This window comes from Lepidochelys kempii, chromosome 3 (assembly GCF_965140265.1).
Source record: "Lepidochelys kempii isolate rLepKem1 chromosome 3, rLepKem1.hap2, whole genome shotgun sequence".
In the NCBI taxonomy this organism is placed as follows: domain Eukaryota; kingdom Metazoa; phylum Chordata; order Testudines; family Cheloniidae; genus Lepidochelys; species Lepidochelys kempii.
In genome coordinates, this window is record NC_133258.1 from 198,146,225 (window position 1) to 198,169,795 (window position 23,571).

Consider the following 23,571-nt stretch of genomic DNA (forward strand, 5'->3'; position numbering starts at 1 on the left):
TAGAAGAACATTTTCCTTCCCTTAAAAAAGCTTGAGAACATTCCCCTCACCCGCCATATTTAAAGAAAAATGCAACGTGTACCATTTTGATGTTTCAACCACATCAAAATCAGATACAGCAAATATTGGTAATGAAAGGTATATTTAAATGAGAAATTTATGTTTACAAAAGGTGGATTTTAAAGATTTTTAAAAAATGTAGCATAAAGTAAATGGACATATTTTTTCAGGAAAATAATAAATAACTAGAAAGTTCAGTTCTACAGTTAGACCTTATTTAAGCGATTTAAGTACCAAGTTGATGATTTGTGTTCCTAGTGGTTTCCATAAGCCTTAGACTTAAAGAAATCCAGATCCCTTGCAAACTTAATGGAGCTTGGCCTTGCTGTCCTCTGATGCCACAAAAAGTGCAATAATTGAACAATTGAGGTCAACATAGCCCTTATCATGAGCTTGCCTTCTACTTTGATATCACCTAGTCTTGCTGGTGAATACCAGGGTCAAACTGCTCTATCAAACAAGCATACAGACAAGATAAACTAAATGAAGCTAATGAAGAGAATATAATCAAATACTTGTGGGAGACAGCAATTGACTGACCTCAAGGAAACAAATATTTTGAGGGAAATTTAAAAAGACAATGGGAAATGTCAACTATGCTAAATCAAATAGCACTTATGCAAGTTAATAAGCTACTAGTAAAAGGAAACTATGTTGTAGGAAGAACTTATTAAGCAAATTTATTTTCCAAATGATGGTACTTATCAATGAATTAAAAGGATATGAGTATTTACAATGCCTGATTTGTCCTCATCTGAATTTCCTAAGAACTAAAATAAGCATCTCAAATAGGTGCTTTAGAGGATAATAAGAAAAACAATTACGCCATTACTAATTTAATATGGACTTAACAATACTAATGCCTTTAAGGAAACATTATTCAAAACTAGAGATGAATAATCTCTTATGATTCCTATGTCAACATGACCTCCCAAGGGTCCCTGAAGTTGTTTATTGTTCATCAGATGAATTACTTCATGCCCACAGTTTTTGAATGAAACCAGCACAGTCAAAAATCCAATTTGTTTCTACATAGGAATGACTTTCCTCCTGAGATCCTCACCTTATTTCATGAAGTATAGCATATGTTTACACTAGTTAATACATACAAAAACCTTTTTTGAGCAATTCACTATTTCAAAGCTCTCCCTCATTCTCTAGAAATCCAAATCTACAATACATTCTCCACAAAGTCAAAAAAGAAGGTCATGTCTCAGATGAGATTTCAGCTATTTTTTTTAGTCACAAAACAAAACATTATAAAAGGGAAATAAAAATTATTCATAAACTTTTTACTTTAAACCTATAGCTCTTGAATACTGAACAGTTTTATGTTATTTGACTGTGTAAAAATTATGTTGACATTTTATTTTATTTTTACTCATTTCGACTCAAAGATGTGGTTGTCTTTCATTACGTAATTACATCTCATTCACAAATGTAACATTTGTTTCCACTAAGAACAGTTGTTTCCCATTTTCTTCTGAAAAGGCATATCTACCAAAATAAGGGATTCGCCCACTCTTTATGTACTGTTATAAATCAGATTCTGCAGCCATAATAATTTTAAAAGGCACTTGACTTTAATAAATCTTAAAAGTGTTAGTATTTATCAGGTTGTTACAAACCTCATAGTACTGCCCAAGATTTCAGGTTTGGCAGACTGTGCTGTAGTTGCCTTCTACTCCCTCTAGTGTTCGTAATGCACATTCCTTGTCCGTCTGGTTATCCAGTTACTCACCAAACAAGAGCCATATAAGACCTGCCCATTTATGACATCAGCTCTTTATTCAACCACTGTTAGGTGAAGCTTTAACTTCAGACTTTGAGGTGGGCTGTGTGCACGCAACTGGAATGCTTTCGCTCTCTCACTCCTTCGCAGCGTAGGAGAAGTGATCCTCCTCAGTATAAGCTCACACCATAGCTGCTCTTGCTTTTTGTGACTGGACCTGAAATAAGGGCTTTTATGACTTCGCATAACCATTCGAAGTGGAATAACGGCTGTTGCTGCATTGTAAATAGGAATTCTTTTTCTCACCTTGCAGGTAAGTGTTTTCATTGATTTCTCCTAATTTCCTCAAAAGTTTTGTATTTTACTTCCCCACTGAGAATTTTTCAAGTGCAACAAGGCATAATTTTCCGATCAGAGATCAGTCTGAAGATGATAAATGCAAAGTTACGATGCACTTCTACAGTGCTGTACAAATATACGAAGTTCATTTAAAACATGGTTCATATTTAGCAAACAAGTTTCAATCGGCATACTAGCATCAATCTCTGCAACCGTTGCTAAGCTGGAGACTCTACTATTTCGCTCGAACCAAATACTAGAAAATACACTATAGATACCTCACTAGAATAAAAAAAATAATATTTTCCAAGCCTGGGCAGTTCTGCATGTGTGGCATGATCCCCTTAATAGTCGTTTTTACAGCTGTGAAAGGAAATCAATGATCCTTCAGCACATGAGTATTCAGTACATAAGGAACAAATATCTTGCCCACAGCTAGATATGCTTCTGTATACTTACAATCTTTTGTGAAGGATAAACAAACAGCTACACCTAGATTCTACAGCCTGCATTACTATCCCACGTCTGTAATTCTGAAACGAGATATCTGAGTTTTAACTGTTTAATTCCGTATAGAGAGGATATGGTTTAAAATATATATTCCTTTCCAATATAATGCCAAAATTCATTGCTTGGACAAATGTAGTATGTGACCTGCATAGTAATTCAACAAATCTAGTGAGACAGACTAACAAAGCTAAGCTTTAGGGCAGTGCAATGGGACCAGATTGTGATATTCAGTAACTTAAATAATTCCTTCTGGTGTTACACTGTATGCAAATTAGCCATAGTAATTCAACAAATCTAGTGAGCCAGACTAACAAAGATAAGCTTTAGGGCAGTGCAATGGGACCAGATTGCTATATTCAATAATTTTAAAAAATCCTTCTGGTGTTACACTCTAGGCAAATTAGCCATTCATTTGAAAACAGTTTTTCTCCGTGACTGTATGTATTCACAATGTGAAAAAGTATTTTTTCAGTTACCCCCTCCCCAAAAAATGTTGCATACATCACACAGAATCCCCAGTGGGGTTATGTGTTGAACAAAATGGTTGCACACATGTTAAGAAAGAATGCAACAGGCCCCGATTTTCTTAGAAACCACAACATTAAAAACAAAAAGAAAGGAAAAATATGAAAGTTGCCTGATACTCCTTTCTATGGACCTGATATGTCTAGTTTTAATAAACTTTGCTCTTTGTTTTTCCATGTTATTCAGTAAGTTATTAATTTTACTTGCCATTTTTTCCAAGCGTGCATAATATATGCTATTACATATAAGCAAGTTGTTTTAACATCCAGAGGAGATTTTATCATCCAAATATATTTTTCTGATTCAGCTAGCATTACTCTGAGACTTAAGTCAATAAAGCATTGGCAAAAAAACAAGCAAGCTGTGGAACAAGGATGCTATTTGTATTTTAGATATTTTATTTTAATTAGACTAACTTTTACGCTCTGACAGCAACTAATTTGATTGAGCACATCTCTGACACATCAAGGCAAAGTTGCCAGAGTGTTACAAATGTATTACAGTGACAATGAATGCATATAATTAACTAATTAATGAAGGGCATTGTTAGCCATAGATTACTAATTTGGTTCAAACATAAAGTCACTTCTCTCCTTTTTTTAAGACATTAATTCTGGTCAGTTCACAATGTACCATTAAACACTTTCTATACATCAGTACTAGTGAAATGCAGAATCATTCCACAATTCAAGTTGCTCTTCCAAAGAAATTGTCACACTGATTTCAAGATGCAAGGTCTGTTCCCTAATTATCTCTTGGAAATAAAAAAAAAATGTGGATATTCCTTTTCAACCATAAATTCTCAGTGGTTAAATGAGACCATATTTTTTAAAAAAGGGTTATAATTTTGCAGCTGTCTGACTTTTAATAAGCTATTATCTTTAGCCCCATTTTCTTTGCTAGACTATACTGTCCAAACAGATAGAAATTCCAGTTATGCTCGCCATCTACTGCCTCAGGATATGGAGTCTTAATGAACCTTTCTTTGTGGCAAGATGAAAAATGCAAACATCAATTTAAGTAAAGAGAAAAAAATTGTCTGCTCTAAAAAACAAAGATCCATATCTATTTTTCTTGTCAATATATGTCACATGTCCTAACTGACTCACTTTGTAGGTGAATTTTTTTAATATTTGTTTTTCCCCTCAACCTGAAAAATTTAAGGTTAATTTAATTTCTTCCAAAAACCTGTCACCATGCTTTAGTTTAAAAGCCCTCACCTTTGTTTTAAACTATTTCAGATTCAGCAGTTACTAGGTACCACACAGTCCTGGTTTATAAAAAGCCAATTAACTGAAAACATAAATAATTGGTCTAAATCGCATTTGTGTTAATTCCATTATTGAGAATTTCAGTTTTTCCTCAAAATTTTATTCTATTTCTAAAGAGCATATTTTCCCTCTATTCTGTGGCCTACTTCTTCCCCAGGAACTGTGATCACCCCTTGTCACAGACCGCATTTATACAATATTAAATTGAACTCTTAAATTTTCTTAAATTCATACTATTTAGTTCTAACAACATTCTCACTGAGAATGACCAGATAAAACACCATGGTTAATTAAATCAACATGGGAAGTAAAGTTCAGTAAAATCTTTCAAAGACTGATTTTTTTTCCCTTGGAGGCCTCCACTGTTTTTCTCAACAGGAGGCTTTGTTGTAATTAAAGCAGAGAAAACTGGACAGCAGCGAAAAACATCTGACTTGTGGCTCTTAAAAGCAGACTTTTTGTAGTGTGTACCACCCCCCAGTGGGCAAAAACTCTGTAGTAAACTCACAGCAAGCCTTAATCTTCAGAAAGACAATGTGTTCGTTTTACAGCAAGAACAAATAAAGATGTGTCCCTGATTCATATTTTTAAAAAATAATATCTTAGCAATGAACTGTTTTAGTTGAAACTGATTTAAGGCAGTGATGTCTGCCCAAATAAATTATTGTTGTATTACAGTTTGTGTACATTTTCATTACAACAATTTTTAATGCCTTCAACTGGTAGATGGACATCTTTTTCACTTTCTAGCAGGACACATTTATGTTAATAGCTAATATTTCTGAAGTTTTTACTCAATAACTCCACCATAACAGAAGAGTGCAGATATCATTTTCAAGACTGCCTGGGCAACATTAATACAGCAAGCATGTACATGTACTTATTTTTGTTAGTAGCTGAAATTATCACAGTAGACTGGTATCCTGAAGTAAAGAAGACATTATGTACCACAAAACATGCCCCCTCATTAAGGACTGATAACTCTGATCACATAATAATAGCTCATCTTAAGTGATCACTCTCCTTACAATGTGTATGATGATACCCACTTTTTCATGTTCTGTGTGTATATAAATCTCCTCACTGTATTTTCTACAGAATGCATCGGATGAAGTGAGCTGTAGCTCTCAAAAGCTTATACTCAAATAAATTGGTTAGTCTCGAAGGTGCCACTAGTATTCCTTTTCTTTTTGCAAATACAGACTAACAGGGCTGCTACTCTGAAATCTGATCACATAATTACTTGAACATTTTCACCAAGTTAATTTTATATATTGGAGAGCACTTTAATTAGTCAGTAGCTACTAAACCAATCAACTAAAGATCAACAACTATTCCTAACTAGGAAAGAAACAAAACATTGAAGCTTATCTATCAGCTAAACAGTATTTTGTATATACATAGCCTCTTGTTATGCCTCAACTTCAGTGCCAGGCATTTGTTAAAACCCTTCCAGATACTATTCCACTTAAATTTAACAAGGGGGGGAAATTGGTTTTACTTGGAGACAATGACAGCATTTGTTCTCTCTTCTTTCACTTCAGATGTGGACAAGTTACCTTAGCAGCAACTTTGAAAAGAAAACCTAGAAGCCATATTAGGTTAAACCTAGAGAGTACAACTCCCACCCCTCCTGAATGCTATTTTATTTCTGTTTTAAAATTCACCAAATCAAAGCTGCAAAGGCAGATAATTTTATTTTGAATAAGTACATTTCTTCTATACTCTGAACTTTTCAAGCTAACAGCAGCAAATTTGCATTTCTGATTTCGTTCAATAGTAACAAAAATACTAGACACAAACAAACTTCAGAAAATATTAACTGAAAAAAACAAATATTTCTTATGCCACTTTTCATCCACTCCAGTGAATACTGATTTTGCTTATACTTTATGCCATGCAAAGGAGGCAGAAAGTAACCCTCATAATCATTATCCATTTGCAGTCAAGTTAAGGCTAATATATTCTCCATGAAATTTCATTTTTGTTTTAAAGAAACCTGATTTAGTATTACAAACAGAAGTACATGGAGCAGTCTCAGGTTCATTCACTATAAGCCTGGGGGGGGGGGGAGGGGAAGAGGAGAGAAAGAATAAACAGTTTTGCACATTTAAAATTGATTTTCTATAAGCCAAAGAAAAACCTTATTCAACAGGAAAAGATAGAACCCAAACTAAAAGCACACTTGCACTTCAGCAAAACCTTAAATTCTTTGGCCCTCATGAGAATAGTTAGAGGTCCTTCTGCTTGCCTAGCATTAAACAAAAGAATGGGGCACCTTCCTGAAATATGATGATCCTGGAAATTTCAATTACTAGACAAGGTGCTTAGAAAGCATTTTGCTGTCGCTATTAACTACGTCTGAGTAGAACATTCAAGAAAACAATGCCTACACTTTGTTTTATATACAGCTGAGTACTATGTGCACTTTTAAAAGACTTTTTCAAGCTTTTTAAGAGCAAGTAAGGCCTTTGTAAACTAGTTATTTAACCCAAGTTTCTAAATTGGCCACATATTAACACAATTACTTTTACAAATAAAAAACAAGTTACATTAAACACATTTTTATTTTTGCTGCCCATCCATTTAAAATTATATTTATTTAGAATAGTAAAATATAAAGTAAATGAAATGATACTGTGAAATTGAAATTTTTTTAACTCATCAAATTTGTATTCAAAAGCTGAGTTAATTCTAGATGTCTTGTCATCCTGGTTACATTTATAGCCTAAAAATACTGCTTACCAAATTATCAAACCATTGTTTTAGATATTAGAGGGGAAATAAATCATAGGCTTTCATGGTAACCAAATTCCTGCCATAGAATACATGGTTAAAATTAAAAAAAAATTGAGGGGGGGGGCATTTGGCAGCCTAAATTGAAGTCAAGCTTAAGAGGAAATAAAACAATTTAGACTTTATGCAACTTTTAGCAAAGGTTGGAAGAAAGTTGTGTGTGTTTTTTTAAGTTAGCATTTGACAATGTTCCAGCATCATTTTAATACACCTTTATTCTTTTTGCCTGTGTACAGAAAAGAGTGCACCTAGATATAATACAGACTTCAAGTTTGATGTTTCCCTTTATAGATAAAAGTGTCGTGACACAAGACATTTTCTTTATATAATGCAAGTTACTTTGAATGTTTTAAAATAAAATCTGTGAGCCATTTGTTTGCCCCAGTGAAGCTTCATTGTTGGAATAAGTACATGGAAGGCTTCTCAAACATTATCAGTAGCTGTATTACATATGCACAGATAATAGTGTCTCAATAAAAGAGAAAGTGTGCTATCTTAGCAAGGGTCATGAAAATATTCCATTTTGTACTAAGTGTACTTAAAAACTTCTATTCATAATTGTTCAGATATATTACTTTTGTTACCAGAGACTGATTTATGCATTAAGAAGAAAAATGTATTTATAAAACTTGTATTTTAACTTTCCCTCTTTTCTCTTAAGAGTTTCCCCTCCCAACACCCCAAAATTAATAGCTTCTTTCAAAACCATGGGCCCATGAAACCTCCCAATTTGATGATGTGGAAACCTGGCCACAGTGTCTGTACCAGTGGGGGTCACTTTTCTTTTAATCCTGCAGGCTCAGCTACAATGATTTGATGTCAGGGAATATGTAGAGACAGCTCAAGAAGAAGGAAGTCTGAGCATGGCAGCAGGATTCCACTCTTCTATGTAGACAGATCACTGCAGCCTTTGATATGCAAAAACATTGTTTTCAGCTATAACTTCAGACGTAAAAGGGAAATGCAAGATATCGAACACAATCAAATCCTGAAGAAAAGTGTTCTCAGTTTAAGTAAAGGGAGGAGGGGGTATAAAGTTAATCCACATTTTTGAAACAGTGTCTTTTTCTCCAAAGAGACCTGTAGTTTCCCCTCTCTTTTGTTTTGATGTAATTTCGAGAGAAGGGATAAAGAATTCCAAGAACTTAATGAGCTTTAGGGTTTTCAGTTTAATCCTACATTGCCAGTAGTACAATAGAGGCAATAAACGAGCGTTTGCATGTCAAATGGAGCAAAGAGGAAACAGTTTAGAATTTGAAAAGGTAAAACAAATACATTTATCTTCTTTTTCCACAGAATTTGGAACTTTTATTTTTTCTTTCTCAGGAATAAATGTTTAGAAACTAATTGATACACATTATTACAGTTTAATTTTACCTTAGCACTATATTTACCATTAAAAGTTCTAATTAAAAGCAATTATCTACCATCTTTTATTAATGAATTGGGGAAAGAGTTTCAATTAGTACAGACTTCAAAAGCACTTTAAAACAAGCTTTTATTCCCTTCCCCCTGCCTTCCAGCATATGCCACCCTTTTTAAAAACTGCTTTTCCTTTATCATATCATATGAGATCCAGGGGGATTTCATTTTTATATAGATTAGACAATTAAATATATTAATTTAGGAATACAAGCAACAGAAGCTATATAAAACACAACATGTACAGGCATTATTTGAGCTGAAAGATTCCCTGGAATTTTTTTTGTTTTTCCAGTTCACAAAACAACATTTATTTTTCCAAAATGTACCCATGTATTAATATTTTATTTAATGTACTGCATTAAAATATTTCTGTTATTCTAACAATAGCCACATTTACAGAGACAAGGTGGGTGAGTCACATTTGGAGACACAAAGTGATCTAATCTTCTGTTGGTGAAAGACACAGAGCTCTTCAGAAGAAGGTGGTCCAATAAAAGATATTACCTCATCCACCTTGTCTCTCTAATATCCTGGGACCAACGCTGTTACAACAACACTGGAAGCAACAGCCACATTTGTCAGTTTAAGTCAATATTTTCATTACTGCTGAAACAAGGAGGGAGAGAAAACACCTAGAATTAAAACCACAATTATGAACATAACTCTACTCCTCAGTGGACATTTGCATTACTCCTACGAGAATGCTTCAGGATGGGTGTCCATAGTTAGATTTCAGAAAATAAATGAATACATATTTACAATGGTTTACCACCACGGCCTACAGTGGAGATGCTCTTGATTTACATGAGTCTAACAGAATAGAATCAGGCGCATACCATTCCACTTTCAAGATTCAAAAGTCAAAATGAATATACCTGCCCTTTTAAAAAAAAATGTTAATACCTACAGTAATTAACCAAGTCCCTGACTGGATCTAATATTTTATGGTAGACTAGAAGCAGCTCTACTTTTCCTCAGCTTATTAAAATGGGGACCTGAGCAGCCATTATTCTACATACATTTTAATTCTGAAGCAGATGCTCAGCTTTTTGGAATCGATGCAATTACTAAGTGGAGAAGCAAACTGCAGTTAAAGCATTATTATTTTTTAAATTTCTGGGTGAAGTATTTCCATTTCAGATTAACACTCTGTACATGGACTTACAGTACACGTACTCTCAAGCATCTGACCAGATGACCCTTGACAGCAGAGATAAGATTCCAACAGAAAAATACCGTCTAAAACAATCTGATATTATGCTTACATCATGAAATCTGAACAGCCAGATCAAATGTTTTTCTTTAGATATAACATTTCTTACCCCCTAGCACCCAGAATGTTTGAAACTGGAGTAAAGTAGCATCGTAAGTGTATTATTATAGCATAGCACTGATTCTAATAATTACCTCATGGCGAGATACTTCAAATGCAATAAAATAGCTAGACAAATTAGAGGATTGGGCCAAAAGAAATCTGATGAGGTTCAACAAAGACAAGTGCAGAGTCCTGCACTTAGGATGGAAGAATCCCATGCACTGCTACAGACTAGGGACCGAATGGCTAGGCAGCAGTTCTACACAAAGGGGCCTAGGGGTTACAGTGGACGAGAGGCTGGATATGAGTCAACACTCTGCCATTGTTGCCAAGAAGGCCAATGGCATTTTGGGATGTATAAGTAGGGGCATTGCCAGCAGATCGAGGGACGTGATCGTTCCCCTCTATTCTACATTGGTGAGGCCTCATCTGGAGTACTGTGTCCAGTTTTGGGCCCCACACTACAAGAAGGATGTGGAAACATTGGAAAGCGTCCAGCGGAGGGCAAAAAAATGATTAGCGGACTGGAACACATGATTTATGAGGAGAGGCTGAGGGAATTGGGATTGTTTAGTCTGCGGAAGAGAAGAATGAGGGGGGATTTGATAGCTGCTTTCAACTACCTGAAAGGGGGTTTCAAAGAGGATGGATCTAGACTGTTCTCAATGGTAGCAGATGACAGAATGAGGAGTAATGGTGTCAAGTTGCAGTGGGGGAGGTTTAGGTTGGATATTAGGAAAAACTTTTTCACTAGGAGGGTGGTAAAACACTGGAATGCGTTACCTAGGGAAGTAGTGGAATCTCCTTCCTTAGAAGTTTTTAAGGTCAGGCTTGACAAAGGCCTGGCTGGGATGCTTTAGTTGGGGATTGGTCCTGCTTTGAGCAGGGGGTTGGACTAGATGACCTCCTGAGGTCCCTTCCAACCCTGATATTCTATGATTCTATGAATGTTTTAACAATATTGCATATTTTAATATATATTATACATAACTCACACCACAACCATGAACATCTCTCCATTCTTGCAGGATGAAATAATGCAGAAGTCTAAGCATTCACACAATTTGGAAATACTGTATCTGTTATTGAGGTAAAATGTTAACACAGTACTTAGACCCAGCTTTTCCACCTGTCATACAGTAACTAGTCAACAGTATTTCTGACATTTTATATTTAAAACCAAGAAGAGATTAACCTGTTCCCTCAGTTTAGCAAGAATGAAAACCGAGATAGCAGTAGTATGCAAAGCCTTCAATGAGACTGGACTTCTATTTGTAATCAAATGGAATATATGTCATGATTTCTCTACAGTCTGTTGATTAAAGCCGATTTCAGTTACTATCGTGCTGAGACAAATATAACAAAATAGCTAAAGAAAAATCCCAATAAATGTGAAATGAGACAGCAGAATGTCTATTAACAATTCCACTCATTCTGCTGAATTACCAACATACTAAGGCAACAAGATGTATTGGTTATGTAAATAATAAATGTAGCTCAGATTGTAGAAAGAATACAGATCAGCATTTCTTTGTATGCGAGTGTCCACTGTTATTCATTAAAATCTGTTTACTTTCACAGGAAATTAACAGCTTAAAGGACACTTTATAAGAGGAGTGGGGGTTTTTTTAGAAGGAATTAGCATGTTCCTGTTTCTTCAGAAGAATATCAATCTATTGTAAAATAACTCATATGGTTATAGAGCATGAGGAAATATTTTCTGCATTGGAAATTTTGAGCAAGTGTTCAGAAGTGAAAGTTGGAAGCAGTTCTTTCACTGCAGGTATGGATTTATCAGCAGGTAGCTACTGTACAAAGTTTATACTTGGATAATTTTGGACAGAACCTCTTTTTTTTTTTTTTTTTCACCTTCTGAAGAGGCTATCATCATTCAAGTTTCAGCATAATGAATGATTTCCATCATGTGGAGCTGAAGTTACGATCTTTGACTACTATGCTATGCAGAAGAGTTTGTAAGAAATACAAGGAAATCAATTTCTGTTAAGGGCCTTACACAAAACAAGAGAGACTCTTCATGCACAGACTTTATTTGAAGAACAAAATAGAAATCTCATTCCTTCATAGTGACAGGAAGTTGAAGCTTTTCTTCTCCACAACCTGGTGTGCTTGTACACCATGATAAACCTGTGTTGGAATGTTCACTGAATACAGTGGAACTAGTCATAACACATTTACTACCAACAACAATCACTTGAGTAAACACAGATAAGGAAGACCAGCTACATGGAATAAACCGTAAGACTCCAAAAGTCATTCTCCACAGTAAAAAATTTATGTTTATTGGATTTCTGCAAGCAGAAAGTTTACTCATACTTTTAAATAAGGTAAGATCAATAATAATGTGGGGGTTTCTTTTGTTTGAGAGAATAAAATGCCATTAATAAATAAATCTGCCAGAGAAGGGATCATGACATTATATAATATAGGTTTCAGAGTAACAGCCGTGTTAGTCTGTATTCGCAAAAAGAAAAGGAGGACTTGTGGCACCTTAGAGACTAGCTCACGAAAGCTTATGCTCTAATAAATTGGTTAGTCTCTAAGGTGCCACAAGTCCTCCTTTTCTTTTTATAATATATAGGTGACCTTATAAATTTTCAGTATCCTAATTACAATGATAATTGAATTATGTTGTCTTAGAATGTACAAATAGTACCAGAATCCAGTTCTAATCTCAACAGTTCATGAATAGAGTCTACACTGCACACTTTGAATTAATAAGATGTGAAAATGTGGGTAAACCTGTCAAATAGTCGCTTATTAGCATACTGCTGAGTAAGCAGACTTTTGAGAATGACAAATATTGAAACACTAAATTAAAAGCATGTAATGAAATATTCCATCTAATCATCTGGAAAAGTGTCGTTCTAGTGGTTATGTAAACCACTCCCAAGCTACATACCAGCTCCTTGGGTCTCACACTTTTGAACATTCCAATTATTTTTTAACATAGCAAGGGAGCAACAATAAAAATAATTCTTTTTATTGTACTTGATTACAACAACATGGGGCAGATCAAAGACTGAGTAGGCTGTATTTAGTCACTGCTCTTTTGCTCACACACTGACTATTTAAAAGGTTATTTAGGACTCTTCAGAACTTCTGGAACTGGTATTTAGGAAGGGCTTCGTTATTCTCTAAGGGCTTGTCTCCACTTACCGGTGGATTGACACTGCAGCGATCGATCCACTGGGGATCGATTCAGCGGGCTAGTGAAGAACTGCTAAATCAACCGTAGATCACTCTCCTGTCGACTCTGGTACTCCACCGGAATGAGAAGAGTAAGGGGAGTCAACGGGAGAGCGTCTCCTGTCGACATAGCATCGTGTGGACCCCGCTGTAAGTAGATCTAAGCTACATCAACTTGAGTTATGCTACTAACGTAACTCAAATTGCGTAGCTTAGGTCGACCTTCCCCCATAGTGTAGACCTGTCCTAAGGGACCTATATATGTTCCAACTGATCTAATAAAAGTTATTTGATGGTTTTCAGGAACTGAATGTAAAATTTGACAAGATTTTGCCTTGAAGCGAGCTTCCAAGATGAATACATACATAGATGGGAATGAAGTTATCTGAGAAGAAATTACCTCTTTTCTTTACACATAGAATGTGTAGTATTTGTTAGAAGGATGCTTCTTGTTTAAATGAAATAATGTACAAATCAAACATAGTTGGGTTATATTCAAGTTACTATATAATACAAAACCTATAAACCAAACTAAGCACAATTAATGTAAGAAATGAAAGTAAACTGTACTTCAGTTCAGCTAAAACTCAAAGTTCACAATAATACACACATTTTAGCTGTCTTCTGTAATTTCAAAGTGGTGTTTTCATGGTAGTTCCTTGACTAGTAATCTGGATAATATTGTTCTTTTTTCCAGGTTGTTGAAGACCAGAAAACTAGACTGTATACAAATCTCATTGTTCCTGACCATGATCAGTGTAACTTGGAACATCTTCCTAATTTGGACTAAGATAGGGCTGTTGCTTAAAATGGCACCTCATTCAGTCAGTGCCAAATCATGCCCATCGGTGTGTCGCTGTGATGCAGGTTTCATTTATTGTAATGATCGTGAATTGACATCAATTCCTACAGGAATTCCACAGGATGCTACCACCCTCTACCTTCAGAACAATCAAATAAATAATGCTGGGATTCCTTCAGACCTGAAAAACTTGCTTAGGGTAGAGAGAATATACTTATATCACAACAGTTTAGATGAATTCCCTACCAATCTCCCTAAGTATGTTAAAGAACTGCATTTGCAGGAAAATAATATAAGGACCATTACTTATGATTCACTTTCACAAATTCCTTATCTGGAAGAATTGCATTTGGATGATAATTCAGTTTCTGCTGTTAGTATTGAAGATGGAGCTTTCCGGGACAACATCTATCTCAGACTACTTTTCCTCTCTCGAAATCACCTTAGCACCATTCCCTGGGGTTTGCCTAAAACGATAGAAGAGCTACGCTTGGATGATAATCGTATTTCCACAATTTCAGAAGTGTCCCTTCAAGATCTTACAAATCTAAAACGTCTCGTTTTAGATGGAAACCTTTTAAACAATCATGGATTAGGAGACAAAGTCTTCATAAATCTAGTCAATCTAACAGAACTGTCATTGATCCGCAATTCCCTTACAGCTGCTCCCATAAATTTGCCAGGCACAAACCTAAGAAAGCTTTATCTTCAAGAAAATCATATAAATCATGTACCACCTAATGCTTTCTCTGATCTAAGGCAATTGTATCGACTAGATATGTCCAATAACAATCTAAGCAATTTACCTCAGGGTATCTTTGATGACCTGGACAACATAACTCAATTGTTTCTTCGTAACAATCCATGGTACTGTGGATGCAAAATGAAATGGGTTCGTGACTGGCTTCAGTCATTGCCTTTAAAAGTTAACGTACGTGGACTGATGTGTCAAGCACCAGAGAAAGTGCGTGGAATGGCTATCAAGGACCTCAGCACAGAGCTATTTGATTGTAAGGATGATAGTACTGTAAGCACCATCCAAATTACTACTGCAATACCAAACACGTTATACCCTGCCCAAGGGCATTGGCCAGTTTCTGTGACCAAACAGTCAGACATAAAGACTCCCAATCTAAATAGAAACTACAGAACCACAGCAAGTCCAGTACGGAAAATCATTACAATCATTGTGAAATCTGTAAGCACCGAGAGCATTCATATTTCCTGGAAAGTTGCACTACCAATGACTGCTTTAAGACTGAGCTGGCTAAAAATGGGTCACAGCCCTGCCTTTGGATCTATAACTGAAACAATAGTTACAGGAGACAGGAGTGACTACCTACTTACAGCCCTTGAGCCAGAGTCACCATACCGTGTATGCATGGTTCCCATGGAAACCAGCAACATCTATCTGTCTGATGAAACCCCCGTTTGTATAGAGACTGAAACAGCACCTCTTAAGATGTACAATCCTACAACAACCCTAAACCGAGAGCAAGAGAAAGAACCTTACAAAAATTCTAATTTACCTGTGGCTGCCATCATAGGTGGTGTGGTGGCATTACTAGCTATAGCGCTGCTTGCGTTAGTGTGCTGGTATGTCCACAGAAATGGATCCTTGTTTTCAAGGAACTGTGCGTACAGCAAAGGACGGAGGAGAAAAGATGATTATGCTGAAGCTGGAACTAAGAAGGACAACTCCATCCTAGAAATCAGGGAGACTTCTTTTCAGATGATACCAATAAATAATGACCAAGTGTCCAAGGAAGAGTTTGTAATACATACCATATTCCCACCTAATGGAATGAATCTGTATAAGAACAACCACAGTGAAAGCAGCAGTAACAGAAGCTACAGAGACAGTGGTATACCAGATTCAGATCATTCACATTCATGATACTGAAGGAAATAACGGACAGGAAAGAGTGACTATAAAGGTTGCTGTTCTACTGCAAAACACTGGATTAAAAGACTGAAAAAGCAATGTACTGTACATTTGCCATATAATTTATATTTAAGAACTTTTTATTAAAAGTTTCCAATTTCAGGTTACTCCTGCAATTAATGCAGTGGGGATACCTGACCACAATTCTCTATTTTAGTACTTTTTAGTAATTTGTACTGTATTTTCCTTGCTAATATTGAAGTTACAGCCCATTTAACTTTTGTGTTCTACTGAGTAAGATGACTTGTTGACTGTGAAAGTGAATTTTCTTGCTGTGTTGAACAATCAGGACTTTGCATTCATTTACGATCCTTGTAAGTATAAGCACAGGCCATTTTTCACTTTGGTATTAATAAAATATTAAACCTGGCAGACAGGAGATGAAAAAGTGGTTGCAAAACTTCTTAGAACTATAATGTTGACTCTGTAAACCACGACAGTACTCAATAAAGAAAAACGTGCGTGGTAATGGGCAATATCAGCTGTCTGGATATATCCATTTTAACAACAGTGAAATGAATTTTTATAAGCCAATTTGTCATCTACATGAAACTGAAGCTGTTGACATGAAAGCAAAAGTTTGAGACCTCAGCAGTTAATGAAACTCCTCACGAGGCTTCAAGAATACACTGCTATACTAACCACCACAAACCAAAGGGCACATTTCATTTCTAGTTCTCAAGAATGTGTAAGCTTATATATTATGGAGAACATGATGATAGCTGATAGGCATTTGGGGGAAATGTTAGTACCTGCACTTGAACAGAAAATATGCTGATAATTCCACACATTAGAAAACATATTAGTATGAACAAGGCTAAAATAAGGCCTCAACCAGTTTTGAGACATGATGGTAAATGGTTAGTTGTACAACTGATAAATCTGGAAATAAAGTTCTTACTTCTAAAGCATATAAAAAACCCCACAGACTACATGTGTATTAAATATACTTAGACTTGGCAGAATTCGATTTTTTTAAATAATTTCAACAGATAACATCAATGTTTATTTTTAAGCATTTTTTTCAATGTATATCTAAATTTTCACAGTTGTGCAAAATTATGGATTCTAAGCATTTTTATGATTTTTATTCATTTAAATTTTCATGGTTCCAGGAAATGTTAATGTGTGTGTCAAACAAGGGGGGGGGGCGCAGAGGGGGCAGACAATTATTTAATGATGTAGACATTCAGATTGAAACATTTAAATATACAGAGTACATATCCTTCAGTCAAATTCTAATATGGCAATATTTTTTCATCAGTTTGTATACGCCAAATCAACATTTAACAACATTTACCAATACAATTCAAATCCTTCCAATCCTAATCCTTCCAAACCTAAATATACTTCCACTACAGTCAGGAATACTGCCCATTACTGTCACAAATTTCCACAAAACTTAATAATAAATTTGTAAGATAACAATTCCTATTGAATTGTGAGCTAGTTAATGTCTTAAACCCAAGCCACTCTTTTTTGTTGCCATAATCATTTATTTTTGCAAATGAAAACCAAAGTGCATTGTACGCCCTTTGGCCAGTCTTGTATGTGCCTTGATCCAATGCTATGTGTATTCAGCTTTTAAAAATAAATTGGTAACAAATTTTTCATACAGACTTAAGTATGAAAAATATTGGTCTTATTGCTGAATAAAATGTAAAAATAAGTACAGAACAATGTGTTTTGCTTTTCCTAACTCATGCAAAAAAAGCAGTGAAAGAATTAAAATTGTAAGCTGTGGACTAGTAAGAAATCCAATAGGAGGCAATTACTTTTCAGGTCACGAACTTCAACTGCTTCTTTGTCAAGCACAGTACCATAGTGTTTGGCTGGGATTTTTTTTTTTTTAATAATTTTGAAAACAGGTTGTCACTTAACTCGATAACTATAATATTAACAACAGACGGTAGGCAAGACATAGCATGTTATCTCTCTAAAGTACAAGAGAGTACTCAGTTGTCAAAAGAATTTTTATATTAATGAACTGGAGGTACAGAGATGGAGTAGAACACCACCACAAGGTAAAGCACAGTATGAGTTTAGAGACTTTCAAAAAAAGACATACAAATGCCTAAATATATCTTTTGGATGGCATTTCTGCAGGGAGAAAGGATGCATATAAAGTAAAATTCAACACTTTTAAGAATGTTTTTGTAACAGCGCACTTGGAATGCAAGACAATGCTCAATTGATAAAAATGTGACTTCTGTTTTTGCTACTGAAACCCAGTCTGGAGTAAGAGGCCCACCTCTACAGATGTGTTATGCTTGCAAATTGATCAATTTTCAGAAGTAACATATTTCTCTCTCTTACACTCCCACCGGTTGACCATTTTCCCAGAAGCCTTAAAACTTGTACAGATTTTCCCTTAACAATGGCTCGAAGAAGCCAGAAAAAATTACAATGAAGGTAAAGTTTGATTGGTTCAACAGACAAATCTATTCCCCCTCCTAGCCAACTCCACTCTTCTAACTTTTCAGACACACCTAAGGCTTACAATAAAATGTGTTACAGTATTTCCTTTCACCTTGATTCCCAGTTGTGGACTGGTGTACATCTCCCCAATCTGTCAACCTCGTAGTGCCTTCACACCACTGGGAGTTCTCCACTTCCTTTTTAGCAGTGAAGAAGGAAAACCACTGTGCTTCACCATGAAGATCACTAGAATCACATCGCCTTCCCTTCTGGAAGAACTTACTGTTTCGATTTGGTCACACACTTAACACCACAAAAGGGCATATCACACTAACCTTTTATTTGCTGATTTCTACATACTATGCTATACAAACAAACTATTCTTGCCAAATAAGCTCATTATCAGAGACTAATCTAGAAAAGTGAAATCTGAGACTGCAGATATATAGGGCCACGCTATGCCTTTGTACAACACCCATTCCCTTCCCCTCCACAAACATGTCAGCACAGAAAATTCTGAAGGTTTCCCTGTTGAGGAGTTCCCTCAATTTTTCTGTGAATAGTGAGGGGTAGTTCCTTCACAGAAAAAGCATATTTATTATGCAGAATCCCTGCTTCTCTGAGACCCAATGGAATTCAGAACCATTGGTACAAAGATCGTGTGTCCTTCTGCCATTACCCCAGCTCTCTGATAGCAAAACTCCAACTGATTTCAGGGACTCTGCAGGCTGCTGATGTTGTGGTAAAAAGTACACAGCATGAGGTAGGTGCCACAGAACAGTTAAATATAACTACAGGCTATCTTAATTTGTCCACAGATACTTTATACTATTCCCCTCTACCTTACCCACACACCCAGATCCCAGACTCTGCTAATGATTCCACTGATGAGGCCAGGAGGAAGACAGAAAGCTGCCATATGGGAAGAGGACAATGTGCACGTAGCTCATTAATACACGAGGTGACCCATGGTATATAAATTTCATGGGGCAAATTCTGCTCTCCACAGAAGACAATGTAGAGTCGCTGGATTTACATCTATGTGTGTGCAGCTAGGAAGCTATGGTGAAAAATTCACTCTTTTGAATATGCAATATGTTAAACTGTTGTTCACTTTGGCAAATACTGAGATTGGTTTTAAAATGCACTAACTTCAATTACTACGCTTTATTCTAAAATGTCTATTCCATCTCCCAGACAAGCTTAAACAACTCAAAAATACACGTTTTTACAGACTGTACACCTGTATACTCAGCTATCTCTGGCATCCTGCAGAATAATATAGAAAAGGCAGAAGTACATAAATATTTCTGTTTTGTATTGAGAAAAAAAACTGATGATATAGTCTCATCATATGGTGATATAACACTTTTTCCATTCCACTAGTATCTCTGGAGCATGAGAAACAGAAGCTACCAAAGTTAGACATTTCTAAGTCAACAGATCCTAGCAGATCCACCTAACCTGCCTGCACAAGTTTTAAAAGATCTGGCTGAAGAGCTATCTGGACCATTAATGTTGATTTTCAATAATTTCTGGAGCACTGGGGAAGCTCCAGAGGACTGAAAGAAAGCTAATGTAACATTTTTAAAAATGGGTAAACGGGATGACCTGAGTAATTAAGTCCTGTCAACCTGATGTTGATTCCCAGAAAGATAATGGAGGGACTGATGCAGGGCTCGATTAATAAAGAATTAAAGGAGGGTAATGTAATTAATGCCAATCAACATGGGTTTATGGAAAACAAACCCTGCCAAACTAGCTCAATATTTTTTTTGATAGATGACAAATTTGGTTGATAAAGGTGACAGTGTTGATGGAATATTCACAGACTTCTGTAAGGCATTTGAGCTGGTACATTTTGATTAAAAAACAAATACAATATAAAATTAACATGGTATACATTAAATGGATTAAAAATTAGCTGATAGGTTTGAAAATGTAATTGTCATCAGAGAATCTTCATCTCATAGGTGGTTTTGCAGTGGGATCCCACAGGAATTGGCCCTATGCTATTTAACATTTATATCATTTTATATCAGGGGTGGGCAAACTTTTTGGCCACAGGGCTGCATCGGGTTTCGGAAATTGTATGGAGGGCCTGTTAGGGGAGGCTGTGCCTCCCCAAACAGCCAGGCGTGGCCCAGCCCCTGCCCCCTATCCCCTGCCCTGTTTCTCACCCCCTGATGCTTCCCGCCCCAGGACTCCTGCCCCATCCAACTCCCGATGTTCCCTGATGGCCCCCCTGAGACTGCTGCCCCATTCACCTCCCCCCGGCTCCCTGTCCCCTGACAACCCCTGGAATCCCCATCCCTGACTGCCCCCTGCTGCCCCATCCAACCCCTCCTCCTTCCTGACTGCCCCCGGGACTCCTGCCCCTACTCAACCCCCCCCATTTCCCGCCCCGCCCCCTACCCACACCCCCACCCCCTGAACACCCTGCCCCCTGAACTCCCCTGCCCTCTATCCAACCCCCCCACTCCATGCCCCCTTACTGCACTGCCTAGAGCACCGGTGGCTGGCGGCACGACAGCCGCGCCGCCCGTCTGGAGCCAGCCACGTACCACGCATTTCAGAGCTCCGAGTCAGGCCGCAGCAGCGCAGTGAGCTGAGGCTGTGAGGGAGAGGCCGGGGAAGCTAGCCTCACGCACCATAATCCCATCTGGTAATATCATTGACATTGCAGTACCAAGTCTTATCTGGTACATGAATTGCCTTGTCCCAAAGCATGAAGATTTCATGTCATAAGCAAATATCCGTTGTAAACTACACCTGAAATGAATTTCAGCTAAAATCCTCAGCGGTAAAATACTAATGTGTTAATCCACTGAACCACTCTTTTACAGTCCCTTTATGTTTTCTTAGACTGATAATATAATGGAATAAAAGCACAGGATCCTCCTCATGCTATATTACAGCAGTATGAGCCTTTTGTGAAATATGAATCCACGGCTCAGTAAGAAGAATCCTAACAAACAAGAACTAAAAAGAGAAGCGTCTTGCTAGGACCAATTAAGACCTCGCTAGTTCAAAGCATTCATATTGGGCAAGATTCAACTCTGTGCAGAGGGCCAGGACAAAATATGGTTTAAGTGGGATTCTCTGCAAAGGAATAAATATGTTCCATTAAACACAACTATTACTGAAGATAAAAATAGTTACAAAGTTTTATGTGTTTTTTATTATACAAAAGAGCACAGTGACTACAAAAAAAGCTCAGAGCTAAATGACAACTCATGTTTTCAATTTCTGAAGTCTTCCATCTGAACCTTTAAACAATTAGATCTGCTAAAATCAAGAGAGAGACTGCTTGATGTTGTTTAATCATCAAATATGGGATGCAGCATATACAGATATCTCAGGGGAACCCTAACTTTATGCGTAATTTTTAAATGTTATTTAAATTAAAGAGAATGTAAGAACTCTAACAGAATCAGAAAGTTACATGCAATTTATTTAAATCTAATCCCAACTAGTAGATATGCCTGTCAGATACAATCATTATCTACTGTGTAACCAAAGATTTCTAGATACATGTGTAGCTTTAAAAACAACGAGATACATCTGATGTTGTTTTTAATGCTTTCAAGTTTCACTCAGAACAAAGACTCTCCTCTAAATCCAGTCTAGAGTCTCAAGTGCGCCCAGGAGTCTAAACACACATATTTTACACATCCTGCCTATCCCCTCAACACGTAGATTATAACGACAATGACTCTCTTAAGATCACTGACATACTCATACTTCTCAACAAATTAGTTTACCTGTTCAACCACCTTTTCTCATGAACCCCATTACTGCTGAGTTTGGCACACAGGAATTAAGTCTAAGGGCCTGTTTGTATTAGACAAGGTACACTGGTATTACAATCAATTTGCACCAGTTTAACTAGATTGATTTATTTTCATTGGTGCAACTTCGGTGTTGTTTAACATCCTTATTAATGACCTAGATGTAGGAATAGAGAGCATACTGATCAATTTTGCAGGTGACAAAAAAGCTGGGGGTGGAGGGGAAAGGGTTTTGTAAAAACTTTGGAGGATAGAACTAAAATTCAAAGGGATCTTGATAAATGGGAGAACTGAGCTACAGACAGCAAAATGAAATTCAACAAATACAAATGTAAGGTGCTACTCTTAAGGAAGAAAAATGTAATGCACAAATTATAGAATGGGGAGATAACTTACTTGACAGCAGCACTGTTGAGTAGGATCTGGGAGCTGTGATGATCACAACCTCAACAATATAATTCTGTTGCAAAGAAAGCAAATGCAAATTTGGGTTGCATTAACAGTCATGAGTCATGCAAGTCATGAGAGGTGATAGTACCGCACTTCTCGGTGCTGGTTAGCCCTCAGCACGAGTACTGTATCCAGTTTTGGTCACTGCCATATAGAATGGATGTAGAGAAACTGGAAAGGATCTGGAGGCGAACAACAAGGATGATCAAAGGAATGGAAGGCAAGCCATATGAGCGAAGTCTAAAGGAACTCGGTATGTTTAGTTTGGAAAAGAGGAGATTAAGGGAGGACATGATAGCAGTCTTCAAATACCTGCAAAGCTGCCATAAAAAAGATGGAGAAAAGTTGTTCTCTTTTGCCACAGAGGGCAGGAAAAGAGGCAATGGGTTCAAACAACAGTACAGCAGATTTTAGGGCTGTCAATTAATCAGTTAACTCAGCGATTAGTTCAAAACAAATTAATCACAATTAATAGCAGTTTTGATCGAACTGTTAGTACTAATTGTTAACTTTTCTTGAATATTCCATATCTTTATTGAATATTCCATGCAACACCCAAGAAACACTCTACACGTTTCAGCATATTGTCTCTTTTCAGTATGCGTTACTATTAAAGCAAACGACTGCGGTGTCCATGCAGAATCAATCAGGTGCGCAGTGACTCCAAGATCGCTGTGATTGAAATCATCTTTGTTAAACACAGGAGACCAGAACTGCACCCAGTATTTCAGATGAGGTCTCACTAGTGCCTTGTACAATGGTAATAACATTTCCCTGTCTCTACTAGAAATACCTTGCCTGATGCATCCTAGGATTGAATTAGCCTTTTTCACAGCTGCATCCTATTGGCAGCTCATAGTCATCAACCAATCCAAGCAGGTCTTACTCCTCTGTCACTTCCAACTGATCTTTCACTTTGCAGTAGGTCTGTCAATTAAGGATTAATTCACAGCATGATTAACATGTTAATTTCTTTAACACGTTA

The 23,571-nt window shown here is 36.7% G+C and overlaps 2 protein-coding genes across 4 annotated transcripts in view; one reads left to right on the plus strand and one right to left on the minus strand.

Annotated features, from left to right (window-relative positions):
* MACROD2 (mono-ADP ribosylhydrolase 2) overlaps positions 1–23,571 on the minus strand; it is a 1,311,577-nt gene that overhangs the window by 1,085,699 nt on the left and 202,307 nt on the right. The gene's annotated exons all lie outside the window — the stretch shown is intronic.
* On the plus strand, positions 1,888–17,596 carry FLRT3 (fibronectin leucine rich transmembrane protein 3). Of its 2 annotated transcripts, XM_073339555.1 has the most exons (4): positions 1,888–2,105; positions 11,555–11,756; positions 11,852–12,318; positions 13,878–17,596. In XM_073339555.1, exon 4 carries the CDS (start codon positions 13,930–13,932, stop codon positions 15,877–15,879), a length of 1,950 nt encoding a protein of 649 aa, XP_073195656.1. In that variant the 5' UTR covers positions 1,888–2,105; positions 11,555–11,756; positions 11,852–12,318; positions 13,878–13,929; the 3' UTR covers positions 15,880–17,596. The 2 variants fall into 2 exon arrangements, with proteins under 2 accessions (XP_073195656.1, XP_073195657.1); XM_073339556.1 differs by lacking the exon at positions 1,888–2,105 and adding an exon at positions 10,956–11,063 and having other exon boundaries at positions 11,555–12,318.